Here is a 21,984-nt window from a genome sequence, read left to right as displayed (position 1 = left end):
TATATATATATATATATATATGTATACATATGTATGTATGATATATATATATATATGTGTGTGTGTGTGTGTGTGTGTGTGTGTGTGTGTGTGTGTGTGTGTGTGTGTGTGTGTGTGTGTGTGTGTGTGTGTGTGTGTGTGTGTGTGTGTGTGTGTGTGTGGATGTATGCATGCATGCATATTGTCGAATTTGATTTCCTTGAATTTATGTTGTCACATTTCTCATCTACATATTTTAATTTTTAGATTTTCTTACTTCTTGAAAGTGACAACTGCAAAAAGTAGATTTATTTTTTTTATAATAAATACTTTACTAATCAAACTCTTTGTAATTTATTGCATGAATCACTGATGATACTCCACATTTAGGCGCTCTCTACGCTCAGTTATAGTATCTTTTTTGCTATCTTGCCAGCTCATGAGCATTTTTCTCTGAATCAACTCTTTGATTGATATTGTGTTAAGTTATTTGCATATGTTGATGAGGTTGTCTGTGTTGAATAGCGACCCAACTCCTCATAGAATCACCAGTCTTAATATCATCCATCTCAAGTCTTAGTCTTCGTAAATCCCATTTGCTAGGTGAGTCTCTCGGTTACTCGCTCATCTTAAATATTTTTGTTTGCTTGCCCACGAATGAAATCATTTGTTTGCTTGCCCTAAAGGGGATTTTTTTTTGCTCAATTTGTAGATTTTTGTTTGTTTGCCCCATAGGGAAATTTTTTGTTTGTTCATCCCAGATGAGAGTCTTTTTTTTACTCAAATTGGAGGTGAGTTTTTTGTTTGCTCACTCCGGATGGAGTTTTCTGTTTGCTCACCATAGAGGGGAGTTTTTTGTTCGCTCACTCTGGAAGAATCTTTTGTTTGCTCTGCCCAGAAGGGAGTTTTTTGTTTGTTAACACCTTGTTCGCTCACTCAGAATTGAGTTCCCCGAATGTTAGTTGAATCTGGAACAAGATTAGATAAATTTATGTCATAACACAAGGTAAATTGTGAAGTAACACTCCTTTTTCTTATTGGATGAGGTGTCAGTGGCTCGAAATTGACAGAGTAGTGCACATGTACGGTTGGTCGGCTTGTTTTAACTGTTGGAAGCCGACCATCCATTTTGTGGTACTTGCCTTCTAATTAAAGCATCTAAGAAGATGAAAAAAATGACGTTTCCAGCTCCAAATCTATTGTTGCATGAACTCCTTAACGCTCTCCCTGTTAGGAGTGTCTTTGAGATGTATTTCACTTCGTTGGTGTCACTTCCCTTCTTATTGGTAGTAAGCTTCACGCTCACTCCATATTTTAGGATATTGAATCCAAATTTGTCATGTGAGGCATGCACAATGATTGGAGCGGTATGAACCTTGAGGAAGAAAAAAAAACAGAAAGAAAAAGAAATAAATTAGCATGAACTTGCCCAGTAAAAGTGAACTAGGGTATCCTCGTGCTTTTTGACCTCTTTTATATATAAAAAATAACATTTAAATTGAGACGTGGAGAGAGTTATTCATATATGAGAAAAGTCAAGAGAGCATAGCCCCCTTTTTAAAATTCTATGAGCTCCCTAATTATAGAAGAACGAGAGTCCAAATCTAAAATTACATGTTTGCCCTTACTTTAATGGAAGAGTTACAAGTTATTTTTATCTTTTTATCAATCCCCAACTTCACTTTAATATGAGAGTTAGAGGTCTTTATAGAACAATTAGTGTTAGATATGCAAATCATTATGCCATCTATTAATCTAATTTAAAAAATCATTCTAAATTATGCATGATTACCTTATAACTTTTTAGCTCATTAAATGAATTTAATTTAAAAGTAGTAGTTTAATTAAATTATGAGGGGGACACAGCATAACGTACCAGCGGGAGATCAGCTCTCACAAGTAAAACAATTTCTGCAAGGAATTATATGATGGCTTCCACGTTACATTGCTTCGCGAGTACTCAGCCGAACATAGAAGAATTTTACTCTACGGGATCAAAATAGTCCTCCATTGAGACAAGGACTCGTGAAGAAGTGTGATTATGGAAGGCATCACACCATGAGGACACGTGTTAATCACATAAATTTTAAAATAAAAAATAAATACTATGTATTAAAAAATGTATTATATTAAATTTAAAATAAATCCAAATGATTTGAAGTTCATCCTCATAAACATTTCTTTTTTTTCTAGAAGAAATTCTTCTTCGCGAATGAATTGATGTTTTTGAAATTTAAAAATTTACAAAATTACCACACAATTTTTGTGTATTCACGTTAGCTATAACACCTAAAGTTTGATATTTACACTTATAACATCTTGTGTCATAAACATATGGTTGAGAATGAGTATTTCACTATTAAAAACAAAAAAATATTAAGTATATATCAAGATTATGAACAAAAAAAGACAATGTATCGGGATAGTTAAAAGACGGAAACACTAAATTTGAGCTAACTGAATAGAAGCACGGCCGGATGAAGGAATAGAAGGAGACAAATATGAGGGGCAATCGTTCATGACCAACTCCCTCAGTTGATTCTGAAACTCCTCACAAACATGGCTAAAAGTCACCCGCAGAATGACTTTCTGATCCTATGAGAAGGCTTCTTATCTAAGGAGAGCTGCCTAACATATTACTGTGATATACTCTCCGCCTGACGACCCAAGTTTACCCTAATGACAGGAGGCCTCTAGTTGGGATTCCATGGAAAGGGCTGACCAACGACCTTTCGACCGATCCATTGTTTGCCTGTCAACCAAAAGCTTTCAACTGACCAAACGACCAAGTTATTGTATCATCAGTCATCTCTCTTGAAACAATTATGAATATGAAACAATGCTAATATTGGTTGTGAATATGAAAGGTTGTCGGGATTAGTTACAAATAAGAAAAGGTGTCATAATAACTTCAAATCTCCCTATTAAAACAAAGACAAAAATGTAATTTTACTCTAGATACGCCTGAGATCTATAAGGGGTCATTTCTACAATAAAAGACTACTGAATTTACTCTACCAAAACTCTTACATTATTGTGCATCTTTCCTCTCTCTCTCTCTCTCTCTCTATTTCTCTCGTCGGTCCTATGCTCAATACTTTGGGTGTGATCCGCATGATATATTTGGATTCAACACTCTAAATAATACAGTGAACATGAAATCATGCTATCAACAAGAAGATGAGCAGACCACGAAGAGGGAACTCAACTGAGAGACACCATAAGCATAAAGTACGTGAGGGAATTTGTGCAATAATAAATCCAATAACTGAGAGATCAAACGGTGGGTCAGATGGTGGAATTGACCCACGTGCTGCTTGAGGGAAGAGCACAAGCTCCATAAGAACATAACCCTTGAGAAGAAGAACCCAAACCTCAAAGTTGTCAAGTGTCTTAGGGGACAAAAAAGATGAAAGACTCTCATTACGAAGATAGTGTTGTTACTCTAAATCTAAAATTTGAAATAATTGTGAAACAAAATATGCAGCTTGTGATAAAGTTGAGGACACCATGTGAAATTGTCAAGAATCAATGCATATGGTTATTGAAGTCAATTGCGCAAACTTGGAGGGCGCACTCACCCGTGCTTAAAAGACACTCCTTCGGGGAGCAGAAGAAACCTATTATTAATAGTTGATGACTCCATCAATTCAATCAATGAATCATTCGAAGTATTGACCAAATCAGAAGCCATGTGTAATTATTAGATATTTGATCAATATTTTCATGTGTATTTGGCCATCATATCATGTATTTATATATTTATTTCTTTTACTATATTAAAGTGTAGCTAGTAGTTCTCTAAATTTAAGATCAAAATGTGATTTATATAGAATATTTATACAATACTCCGAGATTCTAAAAATAACATAAAATCTCTCAAAATTTCTTTCACTCTAATTTTTTTCTTTCCCCTTTTTTTCTCTTATTTATGACTATTGAGATCTTGTAGGTTACATAAATAAATTTTAGGTATTTCCATAAATAATTTTAGATTTAACATCATTTCACTTATAATAAGTATGATTAGTTCAGAGAATCAAAAACCAATTACTACAAGAAGTAGGACACCATAAGTAAAAAATGTCATTGAACATAAAAGTTAGGAGTTCAAGAATAATAATAAAAGAAAAACTTATAAAGGTAGGGGAATAATGACAAGAATAATCAAGAGAGCTTTGATAGAGCTCCTAGAGTAGTCCCAATGGTAGAGACACTCGAAGGCGCTTTGAATTCAATTGTATGAAGATATCCCTAAAAAACTTGAGTGCTAAGCTATTGATGAGACTAATTATCTACATTGGAATGAGGAGTTCACTCTTCCACAAGTAAGTCAAAATTTGGGGGCCTCACCAAAGCCATGTATTATTTAGAAAATTATATAAATCAAACTTCTGATGAAATTTAAAAAACCATACTTAGATATCTTCATAAGAAGATAGACTTGGTCAACAATGTAACTTAAATTGAGTCTGTCACCTCATTACTTAATATCAATGCCTTAAAATGTGTCATATTTTCAAGAGCTTCAAAGAATCCTTCCATTGTTGATTCCCATACCTCACACTTGAGGTCTTCCCATCATTTTTTAAGTTTAAAAGAATATTCTTTATGCAATTAGCTAGTGACTAAGAACAACACTTCTCAAGATGAAGCATAAGCCCGATGAGCCCCTAAGGAACTTTATTATGATTTTTAAAGAGAGATATTGAAAAATTAAGGGCACAAAACTTATATCATCCAAGCCACCCTCACACAAGGCTTGAGAGAAGGATTATTTATATATGCCCTTGACTTGTAGCAGTCAAATATGTTAGGGAAGTTATAAGAACTTGCCAATAGTTATTAACACCAAAGAGTATAATATAACAGTTGATTTTTATACCTTAAGTTACCTAAAAGATGCTCCAACAGAGTGGGACTTTAAACAAAGTTCAACCGATGATATAAATTGCTATAGAAACTAATAAGAAGATAAAGTCATACTTTCAAAGACACATATATTATTAGCCAAGAACTCACTTGAAAGTTTCATAAGAATAAATAACCCATTGACCATTCAAAATGAGGTAGCACAACACCCTTTTGGCATTACCACAAAGAAAGGGCATATGCATATTGCTAAAAGATTGCATATTTTTATTATTGATGGTTAGAGACGCATGCAATATAAAACATAAAAAAATTTATTCAAGCTTATGAAATCCATAAGAGTAAGGGCACCTCTATGAGACACCACCGAGTATCAAGCATTCTAAAAGGACAACGAGCACGGAATGAAGGTTTATATAAATTTGAGAAATTTGGAAAGAATTGATTGAGGTGACGAAATTGAATTTATTTTAGCTAACATAAAAAAAAAGACTAGAAAAAGCACCTATAGAAGGGTAGAGGAATAAGCCAATCTTGACCTAAGAGATCCAAATTTCTACCACGTTATTAGCCATTCTTGGAGAAACAGGAGTAGAAGCACAAGAAATGATAGCCTCAAAAGACTTTAATTTAGAGAATTAAGCTCATAAACTACCTCTGGAGCACCTTAAGCTAAAGTCATGTCCATTGTCTTTATTGAAGTAAATAGAACAATAAATGGTAACTCTTTCAATGATACAATAATGGTCATAACTCTTTATATGTTGCAAGAGATAACCCATGTTGACCTTTGTTTTGTAGGTCAAACATTTTTTTATACTTTCTTCGTGTACTTTTTAGAATCCTTTTAAGAGAGTTTGTGCCAGAAAAGAAGTACGAGCATGAGTCTTTGAGCTTGGAATAGGGACTATGCAAGCAAGACCAGAACTATTTTGCTCATATCTCACACCTTAATTCCATATTATATATTTATTATATAGTTTTAAAATTGAGAATGTATATGCAGAGCCTGATCACCATTTTTCTCTTTTTTGGGATTGTAGCCAACCAAACGATACTAAACCTTTTATTCTTTTGTATTGAGTATTTTCTATACAACACTTTGCATGTGGTCACTTTTTTTCATGTCTGTTCTTTGTCTAGATAAGATCACGGTTAAAAAATTTAAGATAAAATCTTTGTTATAAAAGTTAATCTTATAAGGCTCATATTAGTAATATTTAGAACTAAATTACAGGTTTTTAAAATCAACATTTTTATTTCTTTTAAAATTAGTACTTTTATTTCTCTTCTTTACATTTCTGCATAGCCTTCAGTCTAAGTTTAAAATGATCATAAAATACATTAAAATATCCTTGCATATTAATAAGGCTCCAAGATTAGGATTTCTTAGATAATTGCATACCTATTCCTTATTCCGAGGAATGTATTTCTTGCTTTCTAACCTAACTAGCCCAACATGTATTTTATAAGATTAGGTGGCTATCTAGAGTAGTGTAGGAAGGCTTTCCCAATCTAGCGGGATTGTAAGCCCTTTATGGGGCGACACAACTTTGTAGCTGAGTTGCTCATTATTTCTTCTTTCTGTATATGCTTTTGGTCCATACATTTGGTATGTATAATCCTCACTCAATTTTTTAGATAGAGTCGTATGAGCTTAGTCATTTCTTTCTTTTGAATTTGCATCCATTGGATTGCTTCAGATGGTGCAACATATGAGTTAAGTGATCCTTAACTGATTTAGGTTGAATACCTTCACGATTTGATCGATTTGGGGTCCCAATAGTCTTAGACGATGGGCCCACGTTGCCCTAACCAAGCTAACTCTAGCTGTCTTGTTTTTTCTCCGACCTTCTTGTTGTTTTACCCTCGTTGAGCACAGTCATTTCCTTTATCGAGTCTTTTGTATTTGAGTGTAGTGAGCCCTCTCATCTAGGTCATGGCCATCCATCAGGTTACAGTGATTCACCCTTTGCTTGGGATCCTAGTTCTGAACCGACTACTATAAGATTTTCCCTATATTGGGATTGCCAAAAGTCTCCTTGGCTACATATGTTTCATGGCATTTTAGGCAAAAATAACACCTTTTATTGTGAGTTTTTTCTAAGTATCCTCTGAAATATAATTGACCACGAGTATACATCATGGTAAGAGGTCTTTTTGAACCCCAAACAAAATAAATTTAATTTTATTATTTTGGGTTTTTTATAAAGGTTTATTTATATGGACTTTCGTGTTTATTCTCTCAGGCAGATAAGGGTATGTTTTACTTTGTACCGTTTTTCTCCAGTTTATGCTACGATGATTTTTTCAATACTAAATATTTTTGTAGCTACAAATGTTTAATTTTCTTTGTTTTTATCCATTTTTTAGCATTTCATTTCTTTGTTTGCTTTTCTAAACGAGATTAACCTAGAAAGAGGGTTCTAAAAAAGAATGAACACTGAGAAGATCATTTTTTATCAGATAAAATGGGGTGCAAACAATGAGCCACATGAGGAGTGGTAGATTAGTTGAATGTGTCCTTGAGAGGTAAGGATAAAGGAAAATTCACATTTGACACTTGTACTTGTCCGAACAATTGAGGTGGTATATTAAATAATATCAATAATCTTTTCCCTTCCAAGCAAACTCATTGACATCTTTCTTGTTGCATTCACTGAAAAGTGAAGATTGAGAGATCATCAATTAAAAAATTTTCAAAGCAACCTCAATAAGTTAATGTTAGAAATCTTTTATCAAAGGACATCTATTAGAGGCTAAAGTATGAGAACTGTAGCATTTGACTTTGCTAGTCGGTAACATAAGAGCTCACTTAATAGTCATATGCATAGTATGTTCACTCAAAGTTGTTTACATAAGACTCTCTAAAGTAACAATTTTTAATAAAGAAAATTGATTAGTTATACCTTTAAGATGACTTGCTATTGCTCAAGTCATCTCAATAGAGGGTCTATGTCATTTGTTAGTTCCATTTATAAGTAAAAAAAAAATTCATAAAATATTGTTTCTATTGTGTTCTTTGCTTTTTTATCACTCGAGCCAGATCCACAAAGTTGACAACTTTACTCATTGTGGGAGCACCTAGTGTGAGATGATTTATAAATATCGTGGCAATGTGTTTCTAACTGGGATCAAGATCAAAATCCATCCTTGTTTTACTAATGCCACCCTTCCCTAACATTTTAACCCTCCTCTAAATAGTTTAACTTGACCTTTGCACTTCATCCTTCTCTTTAACACATTTATGCTCGTGAAGAATGCTTTCACGTAACTCATAATTCCTTTTTTTTTCTTGGAGATAAGTCAACCAATAAAGCAAATATGATAGCCCTTGAGTAGTTTAGAGGAAGAATTTTATTCACATTTATAGATTTCCATGATCAATTTCATATAGATGTTACATCAACACCATTATTAAAGTAGTAAATAGCAGTGTTGCTCCAGATTCATAAATAAAATAAGATAGTGCTTTTTTCTTTTATTAACTCACAAAAAACAATAAATATCTAATCTATTTTTTTTTTTGTCGTTGACTCAAGTCATTTTCTAAATATAGAAAAAAATGAAGACTTAGAGTTATATCTAACTATGTAGTTTTGGATAAATCTGAAACTTAAAAACACTTAGTAAACACACTGGGAATTACTATTTATAGCTTTCAATGTCACTCACCTAAGCACGAAAAGGCACTTTCCTAAACTCAAAAGGCCCTCAACCATCTTCAAGGACACTCGTCTAAGGCACCAAAAACCTCTCATATACAAAGATGTTACTCCATTTATTCAATGAGGCAAAGGTCTACACATACTAAATAGAAATTATGATCACAATGTCCACATGTCAATGATATTCATATCATGTGTTCATTTATTTATTTATTTATTCTAGATTAAATTGTAGCTTCTTATATACCATTAAAAAACTTTAAAAAAACAGAGTCAAAGAATAAGATCCTGCAAAATTTCTTTCTTTTCTCTTCTTTTTCTCTTGGAAATTTTTTAACTAATGATTGTTAAATCTGGCTAGACCCCTAAATAGAATTCAGATATCCTCGTAGACATATTTAGATTAAATAGTAGAGAATATAGTCATTATTTCATGTTAGTTTATGCAAGAATTTTTTTATTTAATTCAATACTACATAATTTAAAATTATATTTATATAAAAATAAGAAATGTATAATTTTGATTTAAAAGCTTGATTGATTCAAATGTTCATCTTTGAACATTGATGTATCAAGCTCAAGTAAATATCTACATGCAATAATCTGATGCAATAATACCAAAATGACAAAATAACAATAGATACTTGCATATTCATAGGAGGAATGACAAGGTGGCATGTGCCCTCCATATCTCTTGATTAATTTCAATTGAATAAATGATATTTATATCTCGTTCGATTTAAAGAGAAAATATTCCGTCCAAACACTGCATGTCCAGACAACCAACCACCGACAATCACGTTGCAATCCACGTCATTGGCGGGCAAGTGCAGACGGGTCCAGATGAAATACTTATTTCTTTTTGAATTAAAACGGGTGATCAGAATGAAAAACACTTAAATTTGTATAAAACATTCTATTTATATCAAACTCAATCTGAACCCTTTTTAACTCTACTCAATTTTTTAATAAGCATTTGCATAAAACACACTTACAATATACTATAATTCAAATATACAGCCACAAAAGCTATTATTTTTTAATTTACATCATACATTTTCATATGCAATAACCTCAAATATATATATATATATATATTCTAATTTATCATTCTTCTCCTCATTATACTAAAATAAATATTTGAATCAGAATCAATAAATGAACCAACTTCTAACTTAATTTCAACTTGTCTCGATCAATTAATAGAGCTTAACTGCAACCAAAAGAACCCAAAACACTTTAATCAACTCAAGCTTGGCCAACTTATAAGCCGACTGCATGCTCATTCAGCTCTCATGTTTGGCTTATCCATTTTAGGTGAGCCAAACATAAAGCGCTCTTTACACTTTTTCTTATTTCTCCTACTAATTTGCAATATTTGTGCATGTGTATGCAATGCCTTCATTTTCCAAAGAAGTCCTATTCCGCAGGAACTTTATTGCAATTATGACCTTCAAGCTGGCCTTCTATATTTTGCAATTTTACATTCAATGCCTCCGACGGTATGGCCCACCAGTCTCGGATAACATTTTGCTCCAAAACTACTCACAGTAATGAACTGAATATTAGAAAATACAGTTCAGATTATAAGAATTTGCTATTATTATTTTGTTATAACATTTGCTATAAACTCTCTTCTAAATGAAAAAATTTGCGTACATAAGATGTACGCAGCGCTGCGTAGATAATGGAGGTTATATTCGCTTTATATCTTCTGTAACTTCCGTGTAACCTACAGATATGTGAAAACAGAAGCGCGAAACTTATTTGTAAGTTCAGATGAGTTATAGGTAGATTATATGGAGGTTACATCGAGGTTACAAACGATATAACACAGATATAACGTGAATATACCCTCCATTATGTACGCAGCGCGGCGTATGTCTTACGTATGTAAATTTTTCTCCTTCTAAATGCACAGGATTTCCATTTTGTTTAAATACCAAAATTAGAAGTTATTAATTAGTATTATGAACAGCCCATGCTACGTCTAATGGCAACATTTATTAATGTTTTATGATTTATATTAAGTATTTATTTACATTCAAAAAATTAAAAAAATAATATTGTTATGTGATATAAAAGATATGTGTGTTATAAATATAAAACGTAAATTTCATAAATGTAGTAATTAATTAAAACTTATATAAAACTATTTTTATAATAAATTTAATTAGTATATATTTCATATATATTAAATTTAAGACAAAATATTCAATTTTTTTTAATTTTTTGGTTCTAACTCCGACATAAATAATCCGAAAAATCTCTATTTAAACAATTAAAAAAAATACATTATCCTTAAGTCAAAATCGGTCTGACTCGGAGGTATCGGGTCCGGTTCAAAAATGCTGTGAACCGGAGACGATCGCAACGCATGCTATCGCCGGCCTCGTCCCGCTGAGGAACGCCAAGCAAAGCAAGCCAAATCCTGGAAAGCATGTCGCACGTTCTTTTAAGCACGAAAACACGATCTCTCCCCATGAACTCGACTTCTCCCGCTCTTTCCATCTCCCCCGCCTCCCAAATCACGCCGTAGCCCCTCTTTCTCGTCAGATCTTCGTCGTAGCCCTCTTCCATCAACGTCAATGCCGGCTAGGAATCGTTCGCATGCAGAGGAGCGGTGAGATGTCGAGCGAAGGGGTGGTCGACGGCTCGCTGCAGGTCGTGCGGGTGAAAAGGGAGGTGTTGGTGGCCTGCATGACATGTTCGCTCTGTAACAAGCTTCTCAGGGACGCGACCACCATCTCCGAGTGTCTCCATACGTGTGAGTTCTTGCTCTGATCTCGAATGTTGAAATCTGGGTTTCTTGCACGTTCGATTGCGGTGTGATTGTATGTGGTATTGTTGATTTTACGATGGGGTTTGGTGATCGGGGCATTGGGAGTGTGGTGAGGTTTCTGAGTGCCGGTTGAGGGATAGGATTTGGTGGTGGGGATTGAGAGTTTGCTGAAGCTTCCCGATGATTGTGGTTAATTAGGTACGTGGATTTTGGGTGAATGAATTTTCGTGACGGGGAAGATGGTTTTTTCGTGGATGTATGTATTTTTAAATCTTTCGAGTTGTTGTTGTTGTTATTATTATTATTATTATTATTATTATTATTATTTTTCCAAGCATTTGTGGCCTGCTGCATGAGCTGGTTAGATATGAGCTAAATTGGGAGTAGGTGTTGGATGTGGTTTCCAACATGGCGATTTTGCGTCTAATCTTTTCTGTGGAGAAGAAAATTAGTGAGGTTGGCTGTGTTGTTGTATTGCATGGAACGGGTCGAACTTTTTTTTGCCTGTTTTATGTTACTTTAGAGTTGGGGGAATTGTTGATTAGATTAGCTTCAAGCAATGCTTTTTTCCATTGAAGTAGCTAAGTTGAAGCAATGTCTCAATGTGTAGTTTGTTAGTGTAGAGTACATTATGCACGTTTTTATTTTAATTTTTATTTTATTTTAAGTTTGATGATTCACTGTAGTACATTATTCTTGGATAGAACTTCCAAAAATAAATTTTTTTTAACTTAATTTTTCTGTTCTCTTGTTTACAGTAATCGTGAATTAGTGGTTCGTTAATCATGTTTAATTCCCGGACCTTCTCATCTTGTGTGATAAAATCACAGGCTTTTCTTAGAAAAATTCGATTTTTTCGAGATTTTGCGTTTTATTATGGAATTTAGGACGTATATTACTAATGATTATTGGCTTTGGCGATCTCAGCTATATGCTACGGGATTAACGTGGCTTTGGAAGTTTTTGCTGATAATCTAGCGTATAGCGATGATTTTATTTTGTTTTCTTCATGCGTTGGCGTGTTTTTTGTGGTTAGTTACGCGGATGTTGGTTGAGTGGTGTTTTCTGGTGAGTAAGGCGGTTCTTTGTTGATGTATTTTGAAATTTTTAACTTTTTTTTTTAGTGCATTTATGAGTTGCTGCTTGTGCTGGTTAAGTGCGAGTGAAATTGGATTTAGTCGTGCTGATTTGCTGTCCAAAATGGAAATTATAGCGTTAATCAAGCAAACGTGTTGTTTTATTATGTTTCATGAATTGATTTTTTTTTTTCATGAGTCTATTTATTTAAGATAGCTGGCATTGTTGATTTCGGTTGATATATTGCTCTTGTTATTGGAGTTAAGATATTTACTCTGTTCGTGAAGATTCAACTGTTGCTTTTAATTTCTGCTTCTGAACTTTCCAAAACATATTATTCTTAATTTTCTAGTTTGGTTGTAAACATTAAACATTAAACGTGAAGTAGTGGTTTGTTTACTTTTTGGGCCTTAAATGCGTGGTTGTATAGGAAAGCATGAGGGAAGGTTATATAATTACAACGTTTTTTGAGTGCTATCTTTTGGTCTTTGAACCAGTTTGCAGGAAATGTATTTTTGATAAACTCAATGATGATGAGGAAGAATGCTGTCCTATATGTCAGCTTGATTTGGGTGTTGTTCCAACAGAGAAGCTGAGGTAAGTGCTGCTTATGATTCTTTTATTTCCATATAACTTCTCCTGTTCTTGTGGTTTCATGCAGCAGTAATAATTCTGTTTACATGCTTACTACATTAATGGTACATTTTGATGCTTTAGGAGAATATCATTCTTACATTTACACCAAAATCTTCTTTGTTTATTCACATGTGACTGAATTTGATGTTGAAAATTAATTTTTTTTTTATTTAAATGTTTTATTTTCCTTTTTTGTTGCTTCTATCAAGGGTAATTATATTAGATAATCCCCAAATAAAAAATAAAAAATAAAAAATAAAAAAACACAAATTGTATTTATTTGTCACCGGAAAAAAAAGTTACTTTTCTGTGGAATAACTTGCTTCGTAAACGCTAACCATGCCAGCCCCCCAAATTTAGGGTGCGGTAATTCAAGAATAAGAATTTAAGGTTGGAATTAATTTGCTCATTAGTTATCCTCTAATATCAAAATCATGGATGATGAAAGTTTCTCATTGCCCCTCATTTAACCTACTGAAGTCTAATCGAAACAATAAACTCCCTCATCATCTTGTTAATAGATAAATTACATTTCTTCACTTAGAAAGTATATTGCAGATGACTCTAGTTGGGTGATAGTAGATTCCATTGATATTTAACCCGATTTTACTTATATTGAAGAGGCTGAAAGGATTTTGGAATATGATATGAAGAAGCTTCATAATAGGGGATTCCATTTATGAAGATTTTGTAAAAGCATTGATTGGAGAAGGATGCTACTTGGGAGAAAGTCTCTGAGATGCAAGAAAAATATCCCCAACTTTTCGTTTGAGGTATTTTTTGTTTGTTTTAACTCTTTTCAAATTTTGAGTACGAAATTTTATTAAAGGATGAGAGATTGTAATAACTGATTTTTTCATAATAAACAAATAAATAATAAATAAATAGTGTTAATTAAAAAATAATAATAAAAAAGAAAAAAAATAGGTGTCAGAGGTTAGAAGACATGCACCCTCTCATAAGATACTTATTTCCCGCTATTTCAATTCTTCCCTCATTCAAATCAATGCATCGACAATGAAGGAGTGGAAGAAACAAAAAAGAAGAAAGAAGAGGAAGTAAAGGAGCAGTGAGTGTCTCTTACTTGTTTCAACACCGAACTCTATGTGAAGGGAAGCGACGTGAAGGGCCTGTGGTGCGAGATCGAACCGTGTCGAAGAGGAAAGTGGGCGGAAGACTTCGTGCGGGCGAAGAAGAACCCAAACCATACTTGTGGTGGCTTTGTCACTGTGCTCTTGCAAAGGAGGAAGGAGAGTCGAGGTCTTTGCATGCTGGTAAAGAGGTAAAGCTCGAGTGCGCTGTCATTGTGCGAAACAGTGGATGAAGACAACGTTCTGCTTGTGTGCAGAGGAAGAAGAAGGAAGGGGTTGACTTGCGACACTGTGTTGCGTGCAGGAAGAAGAGAAGGGGAGCAGAATTCTTGCAAAAAAGTAGGAGGAAGCGGCGACATTGCGTGTGTTGCTTTGGATTGAGCCGTACAAAGGAAGAAGTCCCTATAAGAAGATCAGTGGCCGAAGGAGGGATCGTGGTGTCATGCATGAGCTAGGATAGAGGATGAAAGTTATAAAAATGTGTTTTTAATGTTTTAATACATTAATATATTGTTATATGAATAATTATGTTTGTGTGTGTGTATGAGTATATATTTATTTAAATAATATGTTAATAGAATGTTACTTGAAACATGATAGAAGCTATAAAGTCTCGAAGTGGAAGGTGTAATGTGACGCGAACTTCCATTATGAGAAAGAGGAAAGAGTCACGGGTGTGAAGTGGAAAGTGAAATTAACGAAACCTTAATTTGTGATTTAATGTAAGTTGAGGTTGACCTAATTTAATTAATGAATCTTATATGAATATTCAAATTTATTCATTAAGTGTTAATAGTAGGTGTATTTGAAATCATAACGTAATTGAGTAAGGGAGATACGTTGCATGATTGAGGATCAAATCATTTTGAAAAATAAGCTGTGTTTAAAGTAATTTATTTAATTCAGAATTAATATTTAAGAAAAGTGTTAATGTTTAATAAGAATTTATGTTGAAGAACATTTGAGCCTAAAAAATCAGGGATTGTGGAATCGGTGTGAGAAGTAAGCTAAGCAAGTGAGTAATTTTCTTTTATGCATTAAATTAATATTTTATTAGGTGAATAATCACTTTATTAACTGATTTAAAACAAAAATTTCATTCATATTTTGCATTTTGAAAGTTTGAAATGTATATTACAAGTAGGATTGTCAAAACGACTCGTTGTTTGCGAACAACTCGTGTTCTGCTCGTTAAGAAGCTTGTGTTCGACTTGTTAATTTCGTTCGATAAGTTAACGAGTTGAACACGAACTAAGATGTGTTCGTTTGTGTTCGGCTCATTTTGGCTCGAAATACTACTCATCAAGTTTATATATATATATATATTTATATATATATAAAATAGTATTTTATTAAGTAGTATTTTAAAAAAATCTAATTGACTACAAGGCTACAAAGATTTATAATCAATAAAATATTGATTAAGAAAATAGAATAAAAATTATTAAATTATATTCAAATGATGTTTTAATATAAATAATAATTTTTAAATCTTGCTCAAACCCTTATTGTCTTATGACTACATGATTAGGGTTGTTAAAATGACTCTTTGTTCGTGAACAGCTCGTGTTCGGCTCGTCACGAGCTGAGTCTCAGCTCGTGTTCGACTCGTTTACACCCCTAATTACAAGTGAGAGGAAAACAGTTGATATATGAAGTTATATTTTTAAAAGATTTTAATTGATATGAAATGCTAAGTAAAATATTAAGTCATACAGGATTGCTCCCAAATAGTATTGGCAAAAGTTGCGATGTGCCCGTGCACGATAAAAGAAATGGTAAAGATGTATCTTTGGGTGTAAATTTTTAAGGGTACCTATGAGTACTTTCGGGTACAATTTTGAGGATTTCTTCGGGTATGTCGGCAATCCTGTTATAACTCTTAGAAATGTTATAAATGGTAAATATTTAAAGTGAAACGTGAAGAAATAAAATTAAAATGAAAGTTTAAATTTTAAGAAAGTAATGAACTACATTTTCTTTTGGTCATTCATATATAGCGTTGACATAATAATCTAATGCATATTAAGATCTTAATTGCTCATAAGTCAAATTTGCTATTGAATTTAATTCTCTTTCAGGAAAAAAATGTTATATGTTGAAATGTCTGATAAGAGAGATTTAATTTACAGGAAGAGGATTGCAATTGATATGTACAATTTATGTTGTGATTGTAATTTCTTTTTACTGTTTGCTTTTGTGTAGAGAAACTTTGTATATTGGTCTGAGATGTCTACAAAATGTTTTTATTTTTGAATGTTTTGATTTTATTTGTATTTACTTGTGGATTATTAGTGGTCTTTTAAAAATTGAAAGTTTTAAATATGATGACAATTTTTTAAATGATAATACAGTTCGGCTGCAGTCCCTGATTTGGTTAATTTTAAGCTATCAGGTCAGGTCGTGACAATAAACATTCTATATAAGTTTGAACCAATTAAATTACGTACTTTATTTCAGATATTTAAATAAACTTAAAAGGACAGTGAAGAATTAAACACAATTAAAATGCTTCATTTGCAAGGCATTTCTGGTTTAGGAGACTACACAATTCTGTTCCTATTATTTTGAGCCTCATGAGCGAGTCAACAAACTAGAGTTGAAAGAAGATTGTCTAGGAATTTTCAATCTGGTTAGACTCTTATTCAACCTCTGACTGTATGTTCGAAAATGTCCTATTACATTTGACAGCAGATTGAGGTGATCATAATCTCATGAGAAACTATTTTCATGATTTTCTTATAAAAATGCGGCAGAATCTACAAAGTTGCACTCTCAATCGCTATACAAAAAAGTTTGTTGACTAAATGATGCTTCTGCTAACCCTAATAACTAATATATTTTTTGCTTCAAGTTACATTCTGTTTTATTCGCATTCTGCTGGCTAATGTTTCTATTTAAGCTCTACACTTTGATGAGCTTTCTTTTAATGCAGTACACACATCATCATTTCCAACATTATCTCCGCTATCTGGGATGAGCTTTTCCATTAAAACTTTTTAACAATATGAAAATTTGCATTGGTATTTCAGTAAATTCTTTTTGTTTATCGTTAGTCAGTCAACATCAAGTTATTACTGAGTTTTAATGAATATTTGCTGCACTTAGTGTTTGTTAAATCTTGCTTTTGTGTGTAAACTGCTTAATACAGACCTGATCACAACCTAGAAGATATAAGAGCTAAGATTTTCCCCTACAAAAGGCGAAAGTTTCATGGTCTAGAAGTTGTCCCATCCATTACATTGCCTGTTAGAAGAAAGGAAAGGTCACTATCCTCTTTAGGCGTCATTACTCGAGTAAAAGCTCAGTCAGGCTTGACAGGAAAGAGAACAAAAGCAGTAGCTAGAAGGGCATCCAGTACACGGGGACCAAGTCCGGTTATTGGCGAACATAAGAAGAAAGAAGATGATAATGATGATGTGGTTGATTCCAGCTCACCAGAGAAATTCATCAAAATGGCTCTTAGTAGAAGGCAGGTAAATTTTATGCATATTTGAATAAATGTTTTTACTTGATGGATATTGACTTTATTTTTATATGGAGTTGAATTAACAGTTTTTTTTTTTGGTAAACTTTGCAGGCTTCATCTTGTGCAGAAGCATCTAACTATTCACATAATAAAGATACCGAGACTGGTCCAGAAACTTCTAAGCCTAAATCTGAGTTGTGGAAACCGTTGAACTGTCTTTTAGAAGTTGCAAATAGGACAAAGGGTTTTAAGTCTAGTTCTCAAACTCCTGCTATTAAAGCAGATCAAACAAATAGTCTTGAAAACGAAAGTCATATGTACAGAGCAAAGGCTCGGGATCACCCAAGTAGGTTAAAAATTGAAGATTTTGACAATAACAATGTTTCAACATCTCCGAAAATGGCCAAAGCTAGAAGGATGCATGCTTTTAGAAGTAAAAGGAAGGGGCATGGTCTTTCAGCTCAAGCAGTGCTTGATGCTTCAGATGCCGCCAGTGAAAGGAGGATCTGCCCAATTTGGCTTTCATTGCTTTCATCCCCCAACAAGTAAGAACTGACGAATCCTTGACGCATATGTAGTTATGATGTTTTTTCTACCTTTTACTGACCATTTCTGTGTTTCATTATAATTACTGCAGAAAAGGAGGCACTCCATTGCCTCAAGTACCGGCATCATATCTAAGAATTATGTGAGTTTCCTTTCTGTATTCACTCGTAATTTGCAGATATATAGGGCTTGGTCTACTTGATTTATGTTTATTCTGTTATTTTTGTGTGTTAGGTTTCATCAATGACACAATAATACACAATTTTCGTGAAGGCTTTTAAATTTAGAAGTGTAGTGCGGGCTCTAAAATTTACATCTCCGCCTCACCTAAGAGAGTTTTGGGTGGTTTTGGGCTAATTTTTTAGAAGGAAATTTAGATTTTATATAAGGCATTACTCATAAAATTTACTCTCATTTTTTGGGGATTTTAAGATTTGCTTCTAGATCCCCTTGGTCAGAAGCTACTATGACTATTTCTATTGGTGACACTATATAACTTTTTATTAACTCTAGTACTTGGATGTTAAATGTTTAGCATATAGTAGCAGCGATTTGACTTTTAGATTAAAGAAGTTTACCACTGTTAGATTAGAGTGAATTATGGTAGGAATGATGACAAACCCAATCAATCATGATTATTTCATTCTAAGTTGTCATGCACCTTGGTCAATCTAATTTAAGTAGGTAGTCGGCCTAAACCAACTAAGAATTCTTGTCCCTAGCCATGAGCTACATTTTTAATGGAACCTTATAAACATGGGGTGAATGTTTATCAAATGGGACAATTTTAAATCGACATTAACTAATAAAAAGCCTTTTGTTTAATAAAAAAATATGTTGGCGTTTTGTGGCGATCCTCCTAGTCACAGGGCACCAGACATAATTATATTTTTTTGTGGTGTTATTTGAGAGCAAAAATATTTTGTTAGATTACACATGTTTTTTTTTTTTTTTGGCATGAGACCTTTGGGACTGACTATATATTTATGTATGATATGAAATTAACTTTTCATGAGATTAGGTTAATCATAAATTTATCATCATTAAACTATCAAGAAAGATGGGTGAATTATTGCTCTTTAGCTCTATGTGATATTTCACTTGAAAATTTTTAGTTCTTATACATTTTTTGAATTTTTAATAATTTATCTGGATTTAGGCCCAAAAATATTTTCATTAGGATTCAGGATATTTTGATAATAATATTGCCTCCACTTGAGATTTTTTTTAACATGGCTATCATTGAGGTGTTTGAATGGCTTTATTTTGTTGTTTTAGACCTTGTTGATTCTACCGACTTGCTTTAGGGTTGCTTTTGCGGAGTATTAGGTCTTGATTTAAGTTTATCTTAAAATTTTATTATGTCGTAGACCTTGTAAACTTGCCTTAAAATGTAGAGGATCAAGTTTAGAGATCAAAATTTGTGATTATATTTGTAGGCATGATGCCAAAATTCTATATTTTTTTATATGAATGTCTTGTTTAAAGGCATTGAAGGCCACATGTAAAATTTTAAATGAATAATAAAAATATTTTTGTAAGTTTTGCAGTTGAGTGCTTTACCATAAATTTGCTTAACTAGAACTTTAATTAATTATTGTTGCAATGATTCACAAAGAGGTGAAAGTTTTGTCAACTTTGACAAAAGATGTACTTACAACTCTGCCTTGTAGGCAAGGAAGCCCTCTTAAGAACATGCTTCTATATTGACAAATTCAGTTATTTTAAAAGGAAAGATTTGTAATATGAAAGTCTTGATTTTAAAACATGGACCTCCTCCTGTTATGATGGCTAAAGATCATAGACCTATCTTAGGGGTATTTGAAGAATTGTATTTTGCTATATTGGGCATTATAGACTTTTCTTTTTATTGTACAAAGGATTGGGTCTGTGATTTATATATGATTAGAATTAATTTGAAAATTTATCGCATGGTAGACCATGTTGACTATCAATTGTACCTAGAGTATTTGGTCTGTGGGTTGAACTCATCATTATATTTATATGTGCATAATGATATCAAGAATTTTCATTTTGAAGTGAATTTTACTATGTAGAAGACTTTAAAGGCTATCTTTAAACAATTGACAAAACAATCTTTATGAGATTTGATAGAAAGCATAAAATTTTTAGTCTGATGACAAGTTAACTGTATTTGACCGAGATATGAGTTTACACATCTTTTTTTAACACAAGTCTTGTTGATTCATATTCATGACTTACAACTTGCTTAAGAGTGCACGTATTCATTAAGTATTAGTTTTAATTGAAAAGAAATTTGAATTCTTAAAAATAATTGCACGCTCCTAAGAGTATTTTGATTTAAATTCATTTTGTGTTGGTTTGCAGAACATTCTCAAACATTGTTTTGAGCCTTTAAAATGTTTGTCAGAGCACATGTGGGTACCGTGTGCATTTTTTTGAAATGATCACGAAATCAATGAAACACAATTATAAACAACTTGTATTAGGAAGATTTTTGTTTTTTGGGAATATAACTTTGTTCACGGGAACATTTTGTCACCCTAGACATTCACATGTTTCTTCTAGCGATCAATGTGCATGTTACTTTATGCACTCATGCATCTCGTGACGCACAATGGATCATCTTCTTTTTTATTCTATTTGAAAGCCATTCATGTGAACACATTGCCATTTGAAATGTATGAAAGTTAGTTGTGATATTTGTTCATGTGAATGTACTATCATCAAGAAACGCTTGTAACTTTGCATCTTAAATCCACAATTAGCCACATTTTATCCTCTTTCGTGTGTCATTTTGTGGATTTGTTGTGATAGAGGTTTATTATTTGTTAGGAGTATAAATCATCTTGAATGACTTGCATTCAACCCTTATTTTGTTCAAGTGAGCCCCACAAGAGATTATTTTTTTCATCTATAAACAGGACCCAATCATAGTTTATTTCACCTCAATTTAGATTTATTTAGTATTTCCTCAGAGTCATGAGTAGTCAAAAAGTGGGGTTTTGGGCAAGTTTTTAAGTTTGTCATAAGTTCTTTATATGTCCTGTTTTAGGCCTGATTGTGTTTTGTCCAAATTATATTCAATTATTTCAATACAACTTGTATCTTTATTTGAGCGTTCATTAATATTATTTTCATATTTCAAATTTATTTGAAAATTAGCTACATGAATATCATTTTGAAAAACAACAAAGAGACCTTCGAGCGGGCATCTGAAGGCTCGAGTAGTTGGAGCATTCTATCTTGTACGAAGTTGAAGAGGGAGAATTCTTGCTTGTTGTGCCCTACTCAAGTGAAGAGAGAAGGAAGAAGACTCGAGCGGCTAGCCATTAGTATCGATCGAGAGCTTAGAGAAGGAGGAAGGGCCGACAGGAGCCCTATCATGCAGCCCACAGAGGAAGGAAGTGGAAGGCCATTGTGCATGCGAGAGAGGCTTGGTCAATCGGTTCGAATGGCTTAGGGTAGGTAGAGGGTTAAAAAAGGTAATGTAATAATTTATAGTTATTAAGTGGTATTTAGTAAAATAAAATTATAAACATTTTACGTTAAATTGTTTTCAAATTGTCAATATTTGCTTCAAGTAATTGGTGAAAAGGCTAAATCAGAAAAAGAGGGCTTTGTTGCGGAAAAGAAATTCACATATGACGACTAATTTGAATAATTTAATGTTATTTTTCCTAATCATCAATTTTAAACTAAAGTAAAACCTTAAGAACACTAAAACTTAAGCTCCCGACATATTTCTCTTAAATGAAACATACTAAAAGAAAATTAAGAATGTTCTCTACATTAGAATTATAACATTTAATTGATGAACTATTGATTTTTATATACGATATAACTAATATTATTTTAATTGTAATTATAGGTGCACTTAAG

At 32.9% G+C, this 21,984-nt stretch overlaps 1 protein-coding gene across 2 annotated transcripts in view; it reads left to right on the top strand.

Moving 5' to 3' along the window:
• The first annotated feature begins 10,843 nt into the window (after positions 1 to 10,843).
• LOC110024468 (E3 ubiquitin protein ligase DRIP2-like) overlaps positions 10,844 to 21,984 on the top strand; it is a 37,636-nt gene continuing 26,495 nt past the window's right edge. For both annotated transcript variants that reach the window (XM_020724449.1, XM_020724450.1), the window contains exons 1-5: positions 10,844 to 11,286; positions 12,876 to 12,975; positions 17,257 to 17,581; positions 17,686 to 18,119; positions 18,212 to 18,262. In XM_020724449.1, the coding sequence (XP_020580108.1) occupies positions 11,130 to 11,286; positions 12,876 to 12,975; positions 17,257 to 17,581; positions 17,686 to 18,119; positions 18,212 to 18,262 (1,067 nt within the window). In that variant the 5' untranslated portion in view covers positions 10,844 to 11,129. The remainder of the gene's footprint in view (positions 11,287 to 12,875; positions 12,976 to 17,256; positions 17,582 to 17,685; positions 18,120 to 18,211; positions 18,263 to 21,984) is intronic.

The sequence above is a fragment of the Phalaenopsis equestris genome, unplaced genomic scaffold (assembly GCF_001263595.1).
Source record: "Phalaenopsis equestris unplaced genomic scaffold, ASM126359v1 Scaffold000256, whole genome shotgun sequence".
Lineage (NCBI taxonomy): Eukaryota > Viridiplantae > Streptophyta > Magnoliopsida > Asparagales > Orchidaceae > Phalaenopsis > Phalaenopsis equestris.
Note: the sequence above shows the minus strand (reverse complement) of the source record. Positions and strands in the feature narration are given on the sequence as shown.